The 16,845-nt window shown below is 37.3% G+C and overlaps 2 protein-coding genes across 2 annotated transcripts; both read right to left on the bottom strand.

Annotated features, from left to right (window-relative positions):
• Positions 1-247: 247 nt before the first annotated feature.
• slc10a2 (solute carrier family 10 member 2) lies at positions 248-3,318 on the bottom strand. The gene is made up of 6 exons (XM_056755359.1): positions 2,698-3,318; positions 2,021-2,139; positions 1,802-1,890; positions 1,540-1,715; positions 1,173-1,330; positions 248-1,013 (listed from the first exon to the last, which is right to left on the bottom strand). The coding sequence occupies exons 1-6, from the start codon at positions 3,075-3,077 to the stop codon at positions 832-834; spliced, it is 1,104 nt and encodes a 367-aa protein (XP_056611337.1). The 5' UTR covers positions 3,078-3,318; the 3' UTR covers positions 248-831.
• A 1,097-nt stretch (positions 3,319-4,415) lies between these two features.
• On the bottom strand, positions 4,416-10,069 carry gtpbp8 (GTP binding protein 8 (putative)). The gene is made up of 6 exons (XM_056755030.1): positions 9,333-10,069; positions 9,088-9,186; positions 8,557-8,687; positions 8,355-8,454; positions 6,663-6,781; positions 4,416-5,262 (listed from the first exon to the last, which is right to left on the bottom strand). The coding sequence occupies exons 1-6, from the start codon at positions 9,654-9,656 to the stop codon at positions 5,175-5,177; spliced, it is 861 nt and encodes a 286-aa protein (XP_056611008.1). The 5' UTR covers positions 9,657-10,069; the 3' UTR covers positions 4,416-5,174.
• Positions 10,070-16,845: the final 6,776 nt, after the last annotated feature.

Genomic DNA, 16,845 nt, shown 5'->3' with positions numbered 1-16,845 from the left:
TTCAGCTGGAGTCAGGTCTTTTTGAACCTTGCAATGTGCACATGGGCATTGCCATGTTGAAATATGTCAGTGTGTGGTTGTGTTGTCTTGAATTTGTACTCACGTATAAATGTGGTAAGATCATACATCACTACAAACAAAAACCTGATGATGTATCAAGCTCACATCAAGTCTCCAAGCAATTTAGAGCTCTCGCATAACAACCTCCCTTATGCATCTTGAGATGTACTATGAAATCAAAAGGTGACATCTTGAAATATTAATTTATTTACATTACAGTGCATATACATATTAACAAGATAAAAGGAAAATACATTTCTTGAAATGCTTGTTTTAAAACAATGAATACTTCCCAAAAAACTTCCATTGCTGGTATTCTTAAACATAGTACATAGGTTTCTAATGTATAAATAATATAGAATGCAAAAATCTTTTGCAAAAGGCCCATTGTAATTTGTATATTAGTACATTAACATGTGAATAAATTACTTGGACATTTAACCATACATATATATACACACTGTATGTTTCTTTAAATAAGGATTTCAACTTCTCTTGAACATCCAATTTGAATTTACCTGCTTGCTTTGGGCTCAATGGAAAAAAAACACAAGCAATACACCGACAATGTAGCTTTGTGTGTGGAAACATGGGCGAACCTGTTGCATCTGTTAGACTTTTATGTTACGTGGTTGACTTTTATTATTATTATTATTGTTATGAAAGTAGATTGCTTAATAATAAATTGTATGCTGTGTGAAATCGCTGTCCATGCCGTTTCAGTCAGGGAAGCTCAAACGGGCTACTGTGAGGATGGATTAATGGGCTATATTACAGATGTGTACCTTTGCCTTTTTCCTCAAGATTGTCATTCTCATCACACTGAAAGACACTATTGTCCAAGGCATAAGCTTGCTTATCTTTCACAGATTCGGGTTCATTCGAGCTTTCTCCACTTTCCCCATCCATTTCCAATGAACTCTTCGGACTGTAGCGCTTGAGTAAGTAATACACTGAAAATACAGAGGTTCACCAGCACTTCATTAAATTCAAGTAAATCCAGAAATTGCATATTGTAAAGTCTATATATAAGCATTCATTTGAACTTATTTTATTATTCCTATTCAAAATAAACAATACAAGATTCTGTGTGGACACAAGAGCCATCCTACCTCCCACCATAATCCCGGCAACAACTAGCTGAAAGATACTGTAGATTAAGGGGAAGGCGAACATGAGCTCAAGCTCAGCAGCACTGAAGGACAGCTGGGTTATAGTACTGCAAAGCTGGGCGTTCTGCATTCCAGTTTCTAATGCAATGGTGCGACACCTGCGATCATGTGCACAATAATTCACACAAAAGGGTTGTGTCATCTAATGAAATTACATAAACTGTTTCAAACATCTGACAGTCATTTACAGTGCATTGCCATTCAGTATACAAGTGTAAAAAAAGCTAAATCTATATCCTCTCTACGAACACAATGGCATAATTTTATGAAAAAAGTATTATGAAAAGAAGTGTTTTATCGCACTTACCTGTACCAAGGTTGTCCCACAAAGCGAGCCAGCAGAAAGCCTAGACCAAAGCCAATAAAGGGATAAATGGTGCCGATGATCCAAAGCGAAGGTGAAATGACCCATGAGGACTGATACAGCACACCCCCTATGACTGCAATCACTATAATGAGTACGAGTCCTACCACAGATCCGACCTGAACAAACAGAAAATAACACGTGAAGCCTCTTAACAATGTGACATTGGAATTTTCGATGCAAATGTGAAGAAAGAAAAACTCACTTTCAGGACTTTTTTAGCTAATTCGGGCCACTTGCTTTTCAAAAGCATTCCCAAACCGACAGGCACAAGTAAACTCACTAGCGTGATGCCTAGAAAAGGAAACATAATAGCATACACAAGACCCCATAGGTCTCTAACACATATTTTTATGCATGTCAAGAGAATGCTTCTTTACAGTCTGACTTTAGACTTGAATAATACTAGAGCAGGTGAGTTTACCGATGCTGTCATAAGGGATCTGGAGAGTATCGGCTGATGTCCAGACTGAGGTGTAGATGAGCAAACAGAGTGGCATCATGCCCAGCGCCAGGATTGAAGAACATGCGGTCATGCTGATACTGCAGGCATCATAAGGAGTTACGTCAACAGTTTAATTTATAAAGATGACCATTCGACTATTATACAGCTATTCCCAAACTGGAATACATTTAATCAAATCACAAATTTATTTTCACTTAGTTAAACCTACAAGATAGAAATCGTGTTAATATAAAAACATTAGTTATAACCGGAAGTAAATACAGTTAGCCTCATCTTGTCATTCTGTTTCTTTCTTTCTTTTCTTTTAAATAGTTTATCATTTTAAATAAAAAAGTAAAATAACATGCGTATGTTTTGTTAATATGTGTGGATCAGCATATATACATTAAATCAAACGCTGTTTTGCATTACTTTAATTTATCAAAACAAGTTTTAAGTTTAAGGCAGCGCAAAATATATGCCGAGTGCTAACCTGTATATATTTATATAATACACAAGTATTCAAATATAGAAAATATTGTATACATATATTTTTTGAAAAACAGGAAATGAAAAAAACAATTACTCAGGAGCAAGGAAATATGATGGATTTATTTCAAGGCTACATATGACAAAACAATAACAAATGGTCTCACCTTAGATCCATGTCTCCATCGAGCCAATAGCAGATAATATTCGAGCTGGACCCTCCAGGGCAACAGCCCATGATGATAATCACCACAGCTTGGATGGGTAGCACATTGAATGCCAGAGCAAGTGCAAAGGCAGTGAAAGGCATTATGCCAAACTGGCACAAGAATCCGATGAAAATGCCCCAGGGCCTGCGGATGTGCCCCCATAGTTGTTTAACCTCGACAGTGCAGCCCATTGCAAACATGACCATGGCCAGCATGACGGTCAGCACAGTACTCATTACCAACCCAAGGATCTCATTGAAGTTACCAGGGGGCACCAGGCAGGACCTGCCTGAGCAGATGGTGGCATTGACAGGGCAGATGGGCTGTGGGGTGCACATGTTGATTAAAGGGACTTCGAATGAAATGCTGAAAAATTGAACGTAGGCTCCGAAGGGAAGGGAATCAAGAAGCAGGTCGTAAGTGTGGATTCCAATTGGAGGAGATGATGGTTCTGTCTCCTGAGAGAATGCTTTGGAGATAAAGCTTAAAAAGTCCAGTTCCGAGTTTTAAGTCCGATCCATTTTTAAAAAATACTCCAACTTAATACCCCACTAGCCTCTCTTGACAAGAAACTCATGGACTTACAAGCCAAGGCAGGGTTTTAAAACCTGCCAGTGCCTATAAAATTTTGAGGAAAAAGTTAAAAAATAAAAAATTAACTAGCTGCAAATGTTTTATGGGGTCAGTGTCCAAAAGAGAAACATATAAAAGGAAAAGGGTGGGCAAAAACGAAGTTAAATTTGGCCACTATAAATGTGATTGCACCATCTTGTCTTTTTTATAACATTGTGACACTTAAATTTTATAGTTTAACTTCATATACAGCTCTGTATCATCGCCATCAATGCTACTGCTGAGTGGAGAAGAAAGGATACCTGACACGATGCTATGTGCGTCACAGCAGAATATGGATGATTACGAAAAATCAAAGCCATAAACTGTAAAATTATTTTTAAAGGACAAGAGAAATATTGAGCATCAATTTATTTCCCTCCTTTACCAATATCTCCACACACACACAAAATCAACCACAAAGTTGAATAAAAAAAACTTGTAAGGGCAATTCAGCACAAAGTTCATCATTTGAATGCAATCCACGCACTGTTCTTGTAAGGTATGTAAAATTTAAAAACACAAAAATTTGCTAAACATGACAAAACAACAGTCTTTATATGTATTGTTCATCCAAAATGCTGTTGTAGTTCATCATCATTTAATTGTAACACCGTGTGACCTTAACTGTTTGTCTTCTATGAAACAAAAGGTACAATTATTTTCTTGGAAAGAAAATCATGGCCAGTCTTATTTTATTGAATGAATGTAGAAGGGCTATCAAACTCCAAATTTAAAAAAGGGACCATAAAAGTGGTAAAAAACTGTGTGCTATTTTCTAAATCTTGTGAAGTTTTATTCAGGCTAAAGACAAACTACAATAATAATGGTCCCCTCTAGTAATAAACACCGTGACTGGTGTCGATAAGTTAAACTTGAGAACATTAACTTAAAAGCTACAATTTTGGACAGCTCATCTGGCAAAACAATTGTAACGCATGTGTTGACATTATGTTTCATGCATGCATTACATAGTATGTTTCTACAGTATAATTAACTAATTTGTTTTATAAGAATATTTTATTTTTCAAGAAATCATAAAACATACAGAATTACGTGGCAACTTTTCATAGACTAGCCAAGCAGTATTTTAAGACAGACCGGATACTCGTTGCATGCCGTATATTATGGACCTTGTAAACATACAAATATGGACATTAACCCAGGATTTACCCATCTTGAGAACTGACTCCTCAGGCTTGATTAATAACCCTGGGTTCAGTGTATATAGTGACTTGTGTGAAACATGAAACAAAACATCCTGTGTTAGTTTTAAGAATAAAAGGATGACAATCATTGAAAAGCTCACGTGACATATCAGATGACTTCAACACTAACGCTAAAGATTTTACTTAGTAGGGCAAGTTAAACTTTAATACAGGTCAAAACAACTGATCTGGAACTGAATGCGTTCCTGTTTTCACAAGCTAATTTTGTTTAAAGCAAGACCAGACTCAGTTTGAACATAAACAATTCCTAAACATCATTTTTACTGTATACAACAAGAGAATTTATTCTGGAACCCACCCAAAGTATGCTGTAAAACAATAACATGACAAACTCATCTTTGGACAATTTAGTTTATTCTGTGCTGCTGAAATGCCAACATTTAAAATCTTGAAACAGCTAAAAAGGTATTTAATGTCAGCCCTCTGTAAATAATACACAAAATAACAATACATCTTTAGCACAAACAATTCAATGCTCAAGAACACAACGATCAGATCTTAAATTCAAGAAACATTTACTTGTCATTTTAAGATGGCAAACTTTTTTTATGTCGCATAGCTGACCTGCATCTGAGAGACCGCCATGGCAGTCAGTTATGTTGGTTCAGCAGTAAGCTGAAGATTTCCTGTTACATGTACAATGAAACACCTGAGAAGATGAATTCCAGAGAACTGGACTGAACTGTCCATCACAGAGGTGAACAAGAGGTGGGGGAGGGAAAAAACACATTTATTATTTATTATGTATACAAAAGGGTCCAGAAAATACTATAATATCAATGTTATGTGTTCATTTAATTTTTTTCTTTTAGTTGTCTTCACTTAAACCTAGAAATAAGTAGTTCTTTACTTCCAACAAAGGAAAGATGACATGAATTGAATTAAAAAAAAAAGAATGTAGAACCTGTAGGACAATATTCAAATGTGTGCAGACTTGTGCCAGTGAGCATTACTCAGAATTCATTCTCTCCCAAGAAATATGCTGAGATAACATGAATCATCAACTGTTTCTTAAAGGGATAGTTCACCCAAAAATACAAATACTGTTATTTTATACTCATTTATACACAGGTGATTTCAAACTTGTATGACAGAAAGCAAAATAAAATATTTTGAAGTAGGTTGGTAACTGAACAGTGCCGGCACCCATTTATTTCTTTTGTATGAACACAAAACCAATGCAATTGAATAGGTGTCAGTTAACAACATTCTTCAAAATATCTTATTTTGTGTTCTGCAGAAAAAAGAAAGTCATACAGGTTTGAAATAACAAGAGGGTGAAAAAATTATGACAATATACATAACTGGTCACATGAAAAAATAATGCAAATAAATGCTTTACTTTAAATTTATAAATGCCCCACTAGTGTGCTGTATAAATACTGATTGATTGTGTGCAGTAATCGCTAATGGCACCTAACTAAGCTGAATGGTATGTTCCTTATCATCTTATCTGCAAAAACAGTGACTTCCTGTATTGACATACAAAGCCGGAGACTTCACGACACTGACCTCAAACTACTGCAGACATGGTGTGCTTGTTTACAGTGTTCTCAAACCCCTCGCCTTATCTTATCAGCAAGAATATCATTCCAACTAAAGGAATGTAATCTTTCTCAATCTTATAAAACTAAAAGCTTGTATGCCAGGGCAATGACATTTAAATAACTATGGTGACCAAGCATATCTAAGATGTGCGTTGACATAATACCAAATGAGGTGATTTAAACTGGGCATTATCAGATCATTGACACATCATTATGTGAGGCAGGTCTCATAAAGAATCAGAAACAGGACACTGATGAAGTAACTTGTGTGTGCTTGGGGTGATTCTCACAAAATCTTGGTTTCAAAGATATCAAACATGAATTTTGATATTTGCACCAACACCCTCCATTTTCAGGTATCTAAAACAAAGTCTGGCATCTTTAAATCTTTTACTGACAATTTAACATGCTTTTTCGTGTTTAAATTATTCTTTGTTTTATAGAATTTCGTGTTTCAATAAAATCATCAATCAAATCTTTAATGGTTTTGTGAGAATGACCCATAGAATACATTAGCATGGAATCTGTGTCTCACCTCACTAAAAAGGGTTGTGGAAAACACGTGCTGGTTTGCTTCTTGATAAAGTCCTGCAGCTGTACCATCAAGGTCAACAAAGCGCCCTGTCTAGTTCTGTCTATTTTAGTCACCACCAGCTAAATCATGACAGAAAAAGAGATGTTCTTTTAATGTTCGATTAAACAGAGGGTAAATAACATGTTCTTTTCAATGCATAGTATTATAAAGTATTGTGCACTTAGAAGAAATCTTATAAAAGGAATTAAAAATGAAGCCTTTATAAGTAGGGAGTTTTTTTTCTTCAGTGTATTCAATATGTGTTTGCTGGCATACTAATGAGAGCAATTTAAAGGGACTTTCTTCTAACATAACTGAAACTTGCGGTCACCGAGAAAAGAGGAACAGATCTACTACGAAATGATTTACATAGAATGCACTGTTAGTTTCTTGAAATAACTGCATCTGAAAACACTACTGTAAATTGCAAATAACATTCAGATAATTAAAAGAAGCAATATGGAGATTTTAGCAGCATCTAGCAGCGAGGATGCAAATTGCAACCAGCAGCTCAATCCAACCGCCCTTTCAAAGCACGGCATTCACAGAACAAAGATGTTGTCACGTTTTCACTTCTTTGCTAAAGGAGATAATGTGGGTCTATAGAGCGGTTTGTCTGTTTAGTGCTACTGTAGAAACAACATGCTGAATTACATGCAATGGGACCCTAGGTGTTATGTAGATAGAAAACACATATTCTAACACAACGCTTCATCATGAAAGGTCTTTATACACCTTTGAAGACATAGTTATGTATATTATATTTCATTCATGTCACACACTTGACCTTTAGTGAAAAAATATCTAAAAGGATTTCCAACCTTCCAATCTGTTTAGACCAAAATGCATATTATGGAGAAGATTAATAGGATTATAAAGTAAAATAATTTCAAAAAGGTCTTATTTTCATTAGTTTGCTCATCAAACTACAAATATTGAAAAGCTTAAACTCGAGTAAGAATTGTATAGTACTCTGACAACCCCTGCTGGTTAGTCAGGGTATCAGCACAAAGACACATTAACTGTATCTCCTATATAGTGGACTATATCGGGTGTCCGCCATTTTGTTGTGTTGTCCGAATACTGAGTATAAAACTCATTCCCTACATTTGTTCACTACTTTTTACCCACAATGCTTGAGTGATGATTTTGATGCATGGAATGTACAATCACTCGCTCACTCATTTCCCACTATACAACGCAATTCAACTGTCTGATTTGAATCAACTGGAGGACTGTGACCGTTAATGCAACAAATTATAATTTTTATATCATTTTGAGAATAAACAGATTAAATCAATGTTATATACAGCATTGTTTTATTTGAAATATATATTACTTCTATATTATATACAAGTAATTCTATTAAATATAATAAATGTAATAGTAAATAAATGTGGCAATCATTTGTTTTGTTCTCTTAATTAAAAATGAATACAATAAAATGAACTTTACCACTTTACCAAAAAAAGCCACAAAGGTGTTATATAAGACTAATGTCTGAGACAGTACTGCCAGATGCAGGATATATTATGTCAGTGTCCGAAATTGTTAACTCATTTTGATTCACTTCTTCTCCATATAGTGGACTATTTAGCATTTGCTATATAGGGTATAGTGAATGAGTGAACAAGTGTGAGAATTCATACGCACCACATAAGGTAAATTGAACTCCTCCAACATTTCCACAGCAACTAAATCTGCCCTCTGCAGTCCTGCACCACTATCCACCAGCAAGAACGTCCTCACCAGACTAACGATAAAAAATGCAATAAAGAAATCAAAATGTTTACAAAGTTACTCAACACACTTCATTACACAGTAAGTACTGGAAATAACTGCAATAGCATCTTACTTCTGACGTTCCTGAAGGTAAGGTTCTACCATCTCCACAAAGTCCTGTGGAGCCCTGTGTCCATACCCCGGCATGTCCACTAAAGCAAAAGCCTTTCCCACAGTGAAGAAATTCAGCTTTCTAGTGTGACCCTATTTTAATGTGAGGAAAAGTGACTAGGACAAAAAAATGGCGGGATGATGCTGTACAAACTGAACAGTTTAATTGAATAAAATGGCGAGCGATTTTTCTTCTGGGAAAAAAAGTGCATCTTATGTAGTGTCAGAGGTAAACTCAATGTCTTAAACTAACCTCAAACTATAAGATGCCACCTTTTATAACCACATTTAAAAACAGGTTTCAAAAGATTTTAAGTTTTTCTTATTAGGTCATTCCCAGACCCAACTAAATTGTTTCATTTGTGTGAAATTATAAATTACCAATAGAATTTAAAACAAAAATATTGTATAACTAAAAGATACAATTGAAAGTCTCATGAGATATGAAACAGCAACCAAAGATAAAAAGGAATGCATCTGGCATTCTTCTTACCGGTGTTTTAGAGACACGCACATCTACGTCTGGAGCAAGAGAAAACAAAGCTCGGATGAGAGAGGACTTCCCTACATTACTCCTGCCCATAAAGCACACCTATCAAACACAAACAAACAAAGTAAACCACAGTTTGAAGTGTCTAGTGGTTCCTAAATGTTGTTGGAAATTTAACCAATATATGAAGTTCATCACATTAATATTAAAGCCACTTGAATAAGACTCACTCTGAACAGAAATCTCACCTCTGGCTGTTTAAGCGCAGGTACATGATCCATCCGGACTGCTGAAGTGGAGTAGTCAATGTGCTTTTTTTGGGAGGGAGTGAACAGTGTCTCTGCCCGACAGAGATCGTTCAGGCTGGGATGGAAGATCTTGAATTCTGTTTGGTCTACCTGTGGGGTCAAGTGCTCCTCCAGAGCACTAAAGGGGTACAGAAGACCCTGACGTCTCCTCTCAGAGAGAAGACAAACATGTTTGATGGAGGCCAGCTTATGAAAATTTTGCATCACCGCAGACCAGCATGATATATGAGCCTGCAGTAGATGTAGTGTCTTCATCCGCAGCATTGTTAAGCATTCATTGACGTGCTCAGCTGCTGTTTGTTCAAGCCGTTTCTGTGACACATCTACTCACGCATCCATCCTCTGAACCATTACGTATCGAGGTCATTCATATGTATTTGAACTTTTATAAACTATTATGTCACACACATTGTACAAACATTTGACAGTTTAATAATTCGTAATTATAACACAAAACAGTAAAACATATCTTACTCTGAACCCCCGGACTGACTTGAATGCACTAAGTTATACTTAATTCATAATAACGGTTTGGGGGCTCTGTTTCCTAAAACACGTCCCTTCACCAAAATGTCAATTTTTTTAAATATTAATCTCCTTGCAGTGACTTTTTAACTGCAATTTACGGAGAAAACAAAATGTTTAGGTCAACTGCTGTCATGCTTGTATGTTATCGCGTGTTCGGGTCAAATCTAACCGGAGGAAACCACCACTCGCACTAAAGTTCCTTAAGGGTTTCAACGTTGGAAATCTGAGACAGTTATAGAATAGTATTTCATTCATTTAATGAACACATGTTTGTGTAAATATAAAACATAATTTTCATTCACACGGTAATTCTCAATTCCCAACATTATGAAGAATAAAGAAATCAAGTGCTGATACCCGCATATCCAAAAGGGGGCAGGAAAGTCTTAATGATGGCTGAAATCCCTCTTTAGAGTGTATATGTGGAATTGGCACTTTTTTTAGATTTTCTAAAATTAATTCTTAATAACAATGTTACTCAAAGTATCGAGTAGCATTGTAATTGTTAAGCGTCTGCGAGAAATATGGATCTTAAAGAATTTAGTTCCTGTTGTATCGAGTTTTAGCATTTATTGCATTGATTTTAAAACAAAAAGACTATACAGTGCTCAGTAGCAACATCCTTCATTTGTTAATGTTTAGACTTTGTGCATGCATTTAGGTCAGCAAGAAATTACTACAAGTATCAGTGGAGGAACCATAAGACTCGATTTCAGATGACAGGAAGCATCAAGAGTCAACACACACACCTTCATGAAATAATGCAGATGTAGATGCATTATAGATGGATCTGTTTATATTCCTGTGTGATATGTGTGCTGTTTATTTTCTTGTGCGTCTTAGAAAATAAAGTGTTGTAGTGAATTTATCCATGCTAATAATTTGAGTTGTAATGTCCATTAAATCATTACAGAGCTGCAGTACAGTGACAATGTTGGCTGAATGAGCATTTAAGATAAAGGTTAACACCCACAATCTAATCTCAGGGTGTTTATGGAGAGGCAAGAAATGGAAGTTAGAACTGATCCTGAAACTCTGATCCAGTCATCTAGAAACCGTTTACCCAGAAGCATTTATCGTGCTGTTACAAAAATCCAAAGTGGAACAGTAATATAAATCACTGAGCGGCATAAAAATTACTGAGGAGAGAATGATGACGGAAACTTACCCATCCATTCCTTATAGAAGTACAAACTGAATTGCCTCTCTCGTTGACTTTAAAGTCAATGAACTGACATACAGATTACAGTGTTAGCGAGAGATGTGATGTATGAATAAAAAACGGCTAGATGGAAAGTATAGGATGAGAATAATGACAAGCAGTCAAAAGATTTTGCAATTTAGCAGAGAAGTGAATAATGATAGAGCGACATAAAATAAAAAGATGAAAAGACTCGGATGGATGTACTCTCTATAAAGAGAAAGAAAGGTCCAGAGTAGAGTAATAAATAGCATGAATAGTGACATTTAGAATGGAATATTAGAATATTGCTTGCTTAGCGACTATATTAAAATAAATCTGCCACTACGTAGTAGTATGCTGCATTGTGGCCACATTTTTTTTTAACCATTTTGTAGACAATGATATAAAAGCAAGGCAAAGCAGCTGCCACCCTCTTACACACATACACACAGTGTTAAATACCCCATCACGGGACAAGCACTTGTTAATTTGACATTGAGTGATGTTCACCCCGACCTCTCCTCCTCTCTCATCTCATCTGCATGTTAACCACCCTGCCTGCTTTCACTTTGCATTGTGACCATCACACAAAAGGGCGTCTGCCACGCCGAACGGCTCCACCTCACCCCCATTCTTTTTGTGAGTGTGCATTTAAAGAACCAAGCCATACACAGTTCATCTTAAATGACACAAATCAGAAGGGTCAATCGTTCAAACAGCTTAAGAGAGACTCATGGAATGTAACTTACATCTGGCACAGTCTTTAATGTCACAGTCCCAGGCGGTAAAAATGACACATAGCGACAGTACAAGACAAAGACTCGGGTCACTATGATGAACACAGGCACCTAATCTAATACACACACACAAAGGACGACTTCTGCTCATGCTACACACCCCAGGCAGTGTCTCCCTACTCTTTTGTGTTTTATTAGGAAGGGAGGTAACATTTAGGGCACTAAATTGGTAAAGCATTATCTTCATAATTAGGTTTTGGTCAAAATTAAATAACTGCCTTGTTAAGGTCAGTAACTTCGATATGTTGCATGTTCAAGTCAGAAAGTGCTGTCCAGTTGTTGTCTCATGAAAAACAGTTGATTTAGCATTTATTTTTATGTATTATTTTATGTAGTGCATTTTGAAATTACATGCAATAAAAATGTTTGCTCACCTTTGTCCCAAACTGAAATCCATGTATAGTCTGCCACTTAACAATTTCTGGAAGGAGGGAGACCTTTTGAAATTTCTACAAGCAGCTCTTTGGAAATTGAAGAGTATTTTGCATTGGGAAATTACTTCCTTTCACAACATCTTAACGTTGTAAATGTAAGTTCTCTGCATTAAAATGGGCACTTTGCAGATCACTTCAAGAACACCCATCTAATTGAGTCTAAATAGTCACATCTGATTTTATGAAATTACTTGTTTAATTATAAAATGTTATGTTTGACGAAGTGAAATGTGTTGCATGATTTTACAGAGGTTACAAAGATCATTATACTGTTTGGAGATGTTCACCATTGTAAACAAATAGGATAGACAGAAATTGATCATAGAATATACTGCAGTAATATATCAATGCACAATTCTAAACAAAGCTTCTGTTTTGAACTTATTGAATGAAAGGAGAGGAAATGAAGGGAGAAAACAACATCTACTAAAACTCAACTAAAACATCAGCAAAATCGTCTCTTTCTCTCTCTTGTGTCTTTTTAGAACATGGCATAAATATTTTGGCAGGTGGTGTTTAGAGGGAATTCGACTCAGTGTTTGGGATATCGATCGTGATATGTGTGCCAGGATCTGCTGAGAGAATGGGACAAGGAGAGAAAGACTGACCTTGAAGGAGGTTGACTTGATAAATAAACCGCAGGAAGGAAATGCTCAGGAAAACAAATTATTTGTCTGCACCAATCAGATAATGTTTTTGGAAGAAATGAGTAAACAAAAGCATAATATGAATAACACAATACAATTACACATTACCTGTAAAAGTAGTGTTCCACTGCATTTTTCAAACCATTTCATGAATTTGCCTCTTATTGTTTCTAACACTGCCTTAAATGACAGAAGTTTAGTTCAGAGATGTGATTAGAGAAGAGCATTCTGATGTCATAGTTTTTAGGTTCTCACCTGTTTCCAGCAAAACTTACAGTCAGACTAGATTCTTTAGGAGTTTGGATATCATTGTGTGCACTGCAGTGTAACATCTGTTTGTGTGAAGTTGTCTAGGTCTCCTTAAAGCCCCACAGGGACGTGCTTGAAAGGCTGTTTATCCCTATCTGGAGTTCTAGTCCTCTCGTACTGTAGTTCAGTGCACGAACACATCACCACTAATCTGTCTCAGTCCCTTACAGCTGGACCAAAGGAAGCTGCATGAGACTTCTGCTTTATGTACACACAATTCTGAGTGGGTTCCTGAGAGAAGGGAGTATTTGTAGATGGGTTTTTTTCGTTGGCCAAAGCTGATGACCGTTTGAGCAATATAATTTTATTAAATAACAGTTACGGTCTGTATGGGACATGAGGTTTAGCAAAAGACAGAGAGGGAAACAGTAATAACGACAATGATTTTGTTTAGAAAGAAAGGATTTGGACTGGATAGAGCTCAAGTCAAAACTCAGACAGAAAACCTGCAATTACTGCTGTGAGAGAATAGCCCCCATCACAAATGACTGCACCAATACCAAGTCACCCTGCTTTGACAACATACAGACACTGACAGTAAGTGATGGACTTGTAGAGAGACAGACAAATGTTGCTATCTGTCCTTTTTTCAGTTGAAAAAGTAGGCAGTTATACCTCAGCCTTATTTTTCCCACACAAACATACACGTCAAGGGCACTCTGAAGGACCAAACCCCTGCCGCACTAACAGCCATCTCCATTTCTAATACTCGGCCCTGGTCGTTTCAGAGATGTTGGAGGTGACATTAGATAAGATGTGAACTCACACTGCTGTCCTTTGTGCTGCCATGGGGTTTGACAACATACAGAATACTAACAATGTGTTTAATGAACATGTGTAGGTTCACCCCTTCTGCAGGTGTCAGCGTGGGGTTTTTGTGTGGGGGAAGGGGTATTAGGACATGTTTGTGGGCTTGAGTCAAATGGACTCCAAAAAATAGTGTTTTGTTTGTGGTGACTAAAACGTACGATTTGAAAAAAAAAATCAGGAATAGAAAGTAAGTGTTGAACTGTTGCTTTTGTGAACACAAGTTGAAAAATGATATGTGAAGGTATTGACTTGCATTGTTTTGTGTTCATACAGTACAGTACAATAGACGTCATTGTACATTCTTCAAATAATCTTCTTTTGTGTTCTGTGGTAGAGAGAAAGTCATACGGGTTTGAAATAACAAGATGGTGAGTAAATTATAATAAATTTTTTGGGTGGACTACCCTTCTAAGTACAAACAGATAGTCACGGCCCAAAATAAATGTCCTTGGTTGCGCCAGAAATGTACATCTTAGACCGCTTGAATCACAGGAGGGTGAATAAATGATGACAGAGTTATCATTTATGGGTAAATTATCACTTTAAACACACTTGAATACATAGCTATTGTTTGAACCTGAAAAGTGACAGAAGTCTGTAATAAAAGGGGTAACAGAGACTATTAACATAAAAAAGAAACAAACTGGCTTCAATTCTATCTCATTATTCACTGAGGTTAATAACATTGACCATCAACAATGTTTAAGTATCCGTGGTTCACTCTAAATTAACCAATTTATTTCAATAAGTGTCAAACTTTGTTTTATTGCCTTTCCCTTAGGGATTCTGCTGTTCCCCCACTTAGCAAAATAGAGGGTGAAAACGTGTGTGAATCTACCCCATAATGCTTCTTTTCCCCCTATTATTCCCACATCTGTCCCCCAGACTTGTTAAGAGCTCTGATTGATTAAGGCAGCCTGGCTGTGCCGTGGCACTTTTGTAGTTCTTGACCCATCTGCCCACCATCATCTTCTCTTTTCACTCTATTTCTCTGCACATGTAGGAGGGTCATTCATCTCTTGAGTTATGATCTTGTTTTTTTGTGTCTAATACCCCCCACATAACAAGCTGAGGGTTCAATCAGCAAGTGGCAATGATTTGTGGGTACTCTCCATCTGCAAGGATTGGCATTATGTCTCTGCAGTTGTGTGATTTAGATATTTGAAAAAACAAATTTCACTCCAATAGAGAAATGATTTCACAGCCAACATTTTGTAATCCATGTAAACACAGACGGGGGAAGGTAGGGAACAAAAACATTTTTTAAAACAGCATCCATATACATTTGAGACTTCGACAATGAACATGAAAGCAGTGTGAGTATAAGTAGTGTCCAGTGATGAGGATGATGACGGGCAGGTAAGGGAGTGTGGAGGAGAATGGGGAAGGGAGCCCTAGGGAGAAACACAGGGAGCAACAGAAGGAAACCGTGTCAATACCATCCTGGCATCCTTGAGGCTGGTACAGGGAACACAGGACAGGATGGGAAGCCTCCAGGACGTTACTCCCGGTATCGGGAATCAGAGAACCCATGGGTGCCTGCTGTTTGGGAGGCCTGGGTTTGGACGTAGGGAGCCCCCTAAAAAAATTCTAGGGTGAGTGGTAGGGACTCGGAAGCAGCCTCTGGCGACTCGAAAGCTCTGGCAACTCGGGAGCAGGTTCTGGCGACTCGGGAGCAGGCTCTGGCGACTCGGGAGCAGGCTCTGGCGACTCGGGAGCGGGCTCTGGCGACTCAGGAGCAGGCTCTGGTGACTCGGGAGCAGGCTCTGGCGACTCGGAAGCAGACTCTGGCGACTCGGAAGCAGGATGTGGATGTGGCGATTTGGAAGCAGGCTCTTGCGGCCTGGAAGCAGGCTCTGTCTCTGGCGGCACGGAAGTGGGCTTTGATGGCTTGTTAACGGACTCTGAAAACTCGGAAGGATCCTCTTTAAACAGCTTAACTAGTAATGCGGGTCCCCATTAACAAATAGGGGATTGAACTCCCGCAATATCTGACTCAGCCTGGGGAGTTCGTATGTGGGAGATTTGTGTTGCGGCGCATTCTCGGGTGAGTGTCGAGGAGCCACGACGTCCGCAGGGGCGTATTAAGTGATTTGGGGGCAATAGGCAAATTAATGTAAGGGGGCCCTAACGATGCGCCATTTTTCTTCCTCCTCAAAGCACACAATTCTTCATCCACAGTCAAAGTGACAGGGGAGAACTACGCTTAATAAATACAGATACTCACTTATATTAAAGTTCTACATAAATTTTATGAAATGACAACTATTAAGTTATATAAAGCATAACATTTATTCAATCAAACAGAAAAGTTTAAAATTTTTATATATGCCTTTTTTATAAGACTTTTTTGCCCACAAGCAACCAGTTCAACTAATTGAGCAAAGCTCATTCACACACACTACGTTCTCTTGTAGTTCACTGAGCTTTAAGCAATTTACCGATCTCTTTCATTCTGTGTAAACAAATTGCTTTAAAGAAGTCATTTGTTTGCAGGCGTTCTGATCTTAATGTGCATTCATACTGGCGAGCTCGCTGTGTACAGAATAACGCTGATTCAACAAGCCAACTTCACAGCAAAAAATATTACAATGATGTACAGCAAGTTAATTTAGGAAACCTTTTCAAGAAATTCAAGAAAATGTCAATTGAACATAAAACACTCTAACAGCCATAAAACACTGCTTATATACAGCCTCGAAATATTGATATTTTACTGAACTCTTCAGCATCTCACTGAGCTGG

Source organism: Triplophysa dalaica, chromosome 8 (genome assembly GCF_015846415.1).
Source record: "Triplophysa dalaica isolate WHDGS20190420 chromosome 8, ASM1584641v1, whole genome shotgun sequence".
Lineage (NCBI taxonomy): Eukaryota > Metazoa > Chordata > Actinopteri > Cypriniformes > Nemacheilidae > Triplophysa > Triplophysa dalaica.
Note: the sequence above shows the minus strand (reverse complement) of the source record. Positions and strands in the feature narration are given on the sequence as shown.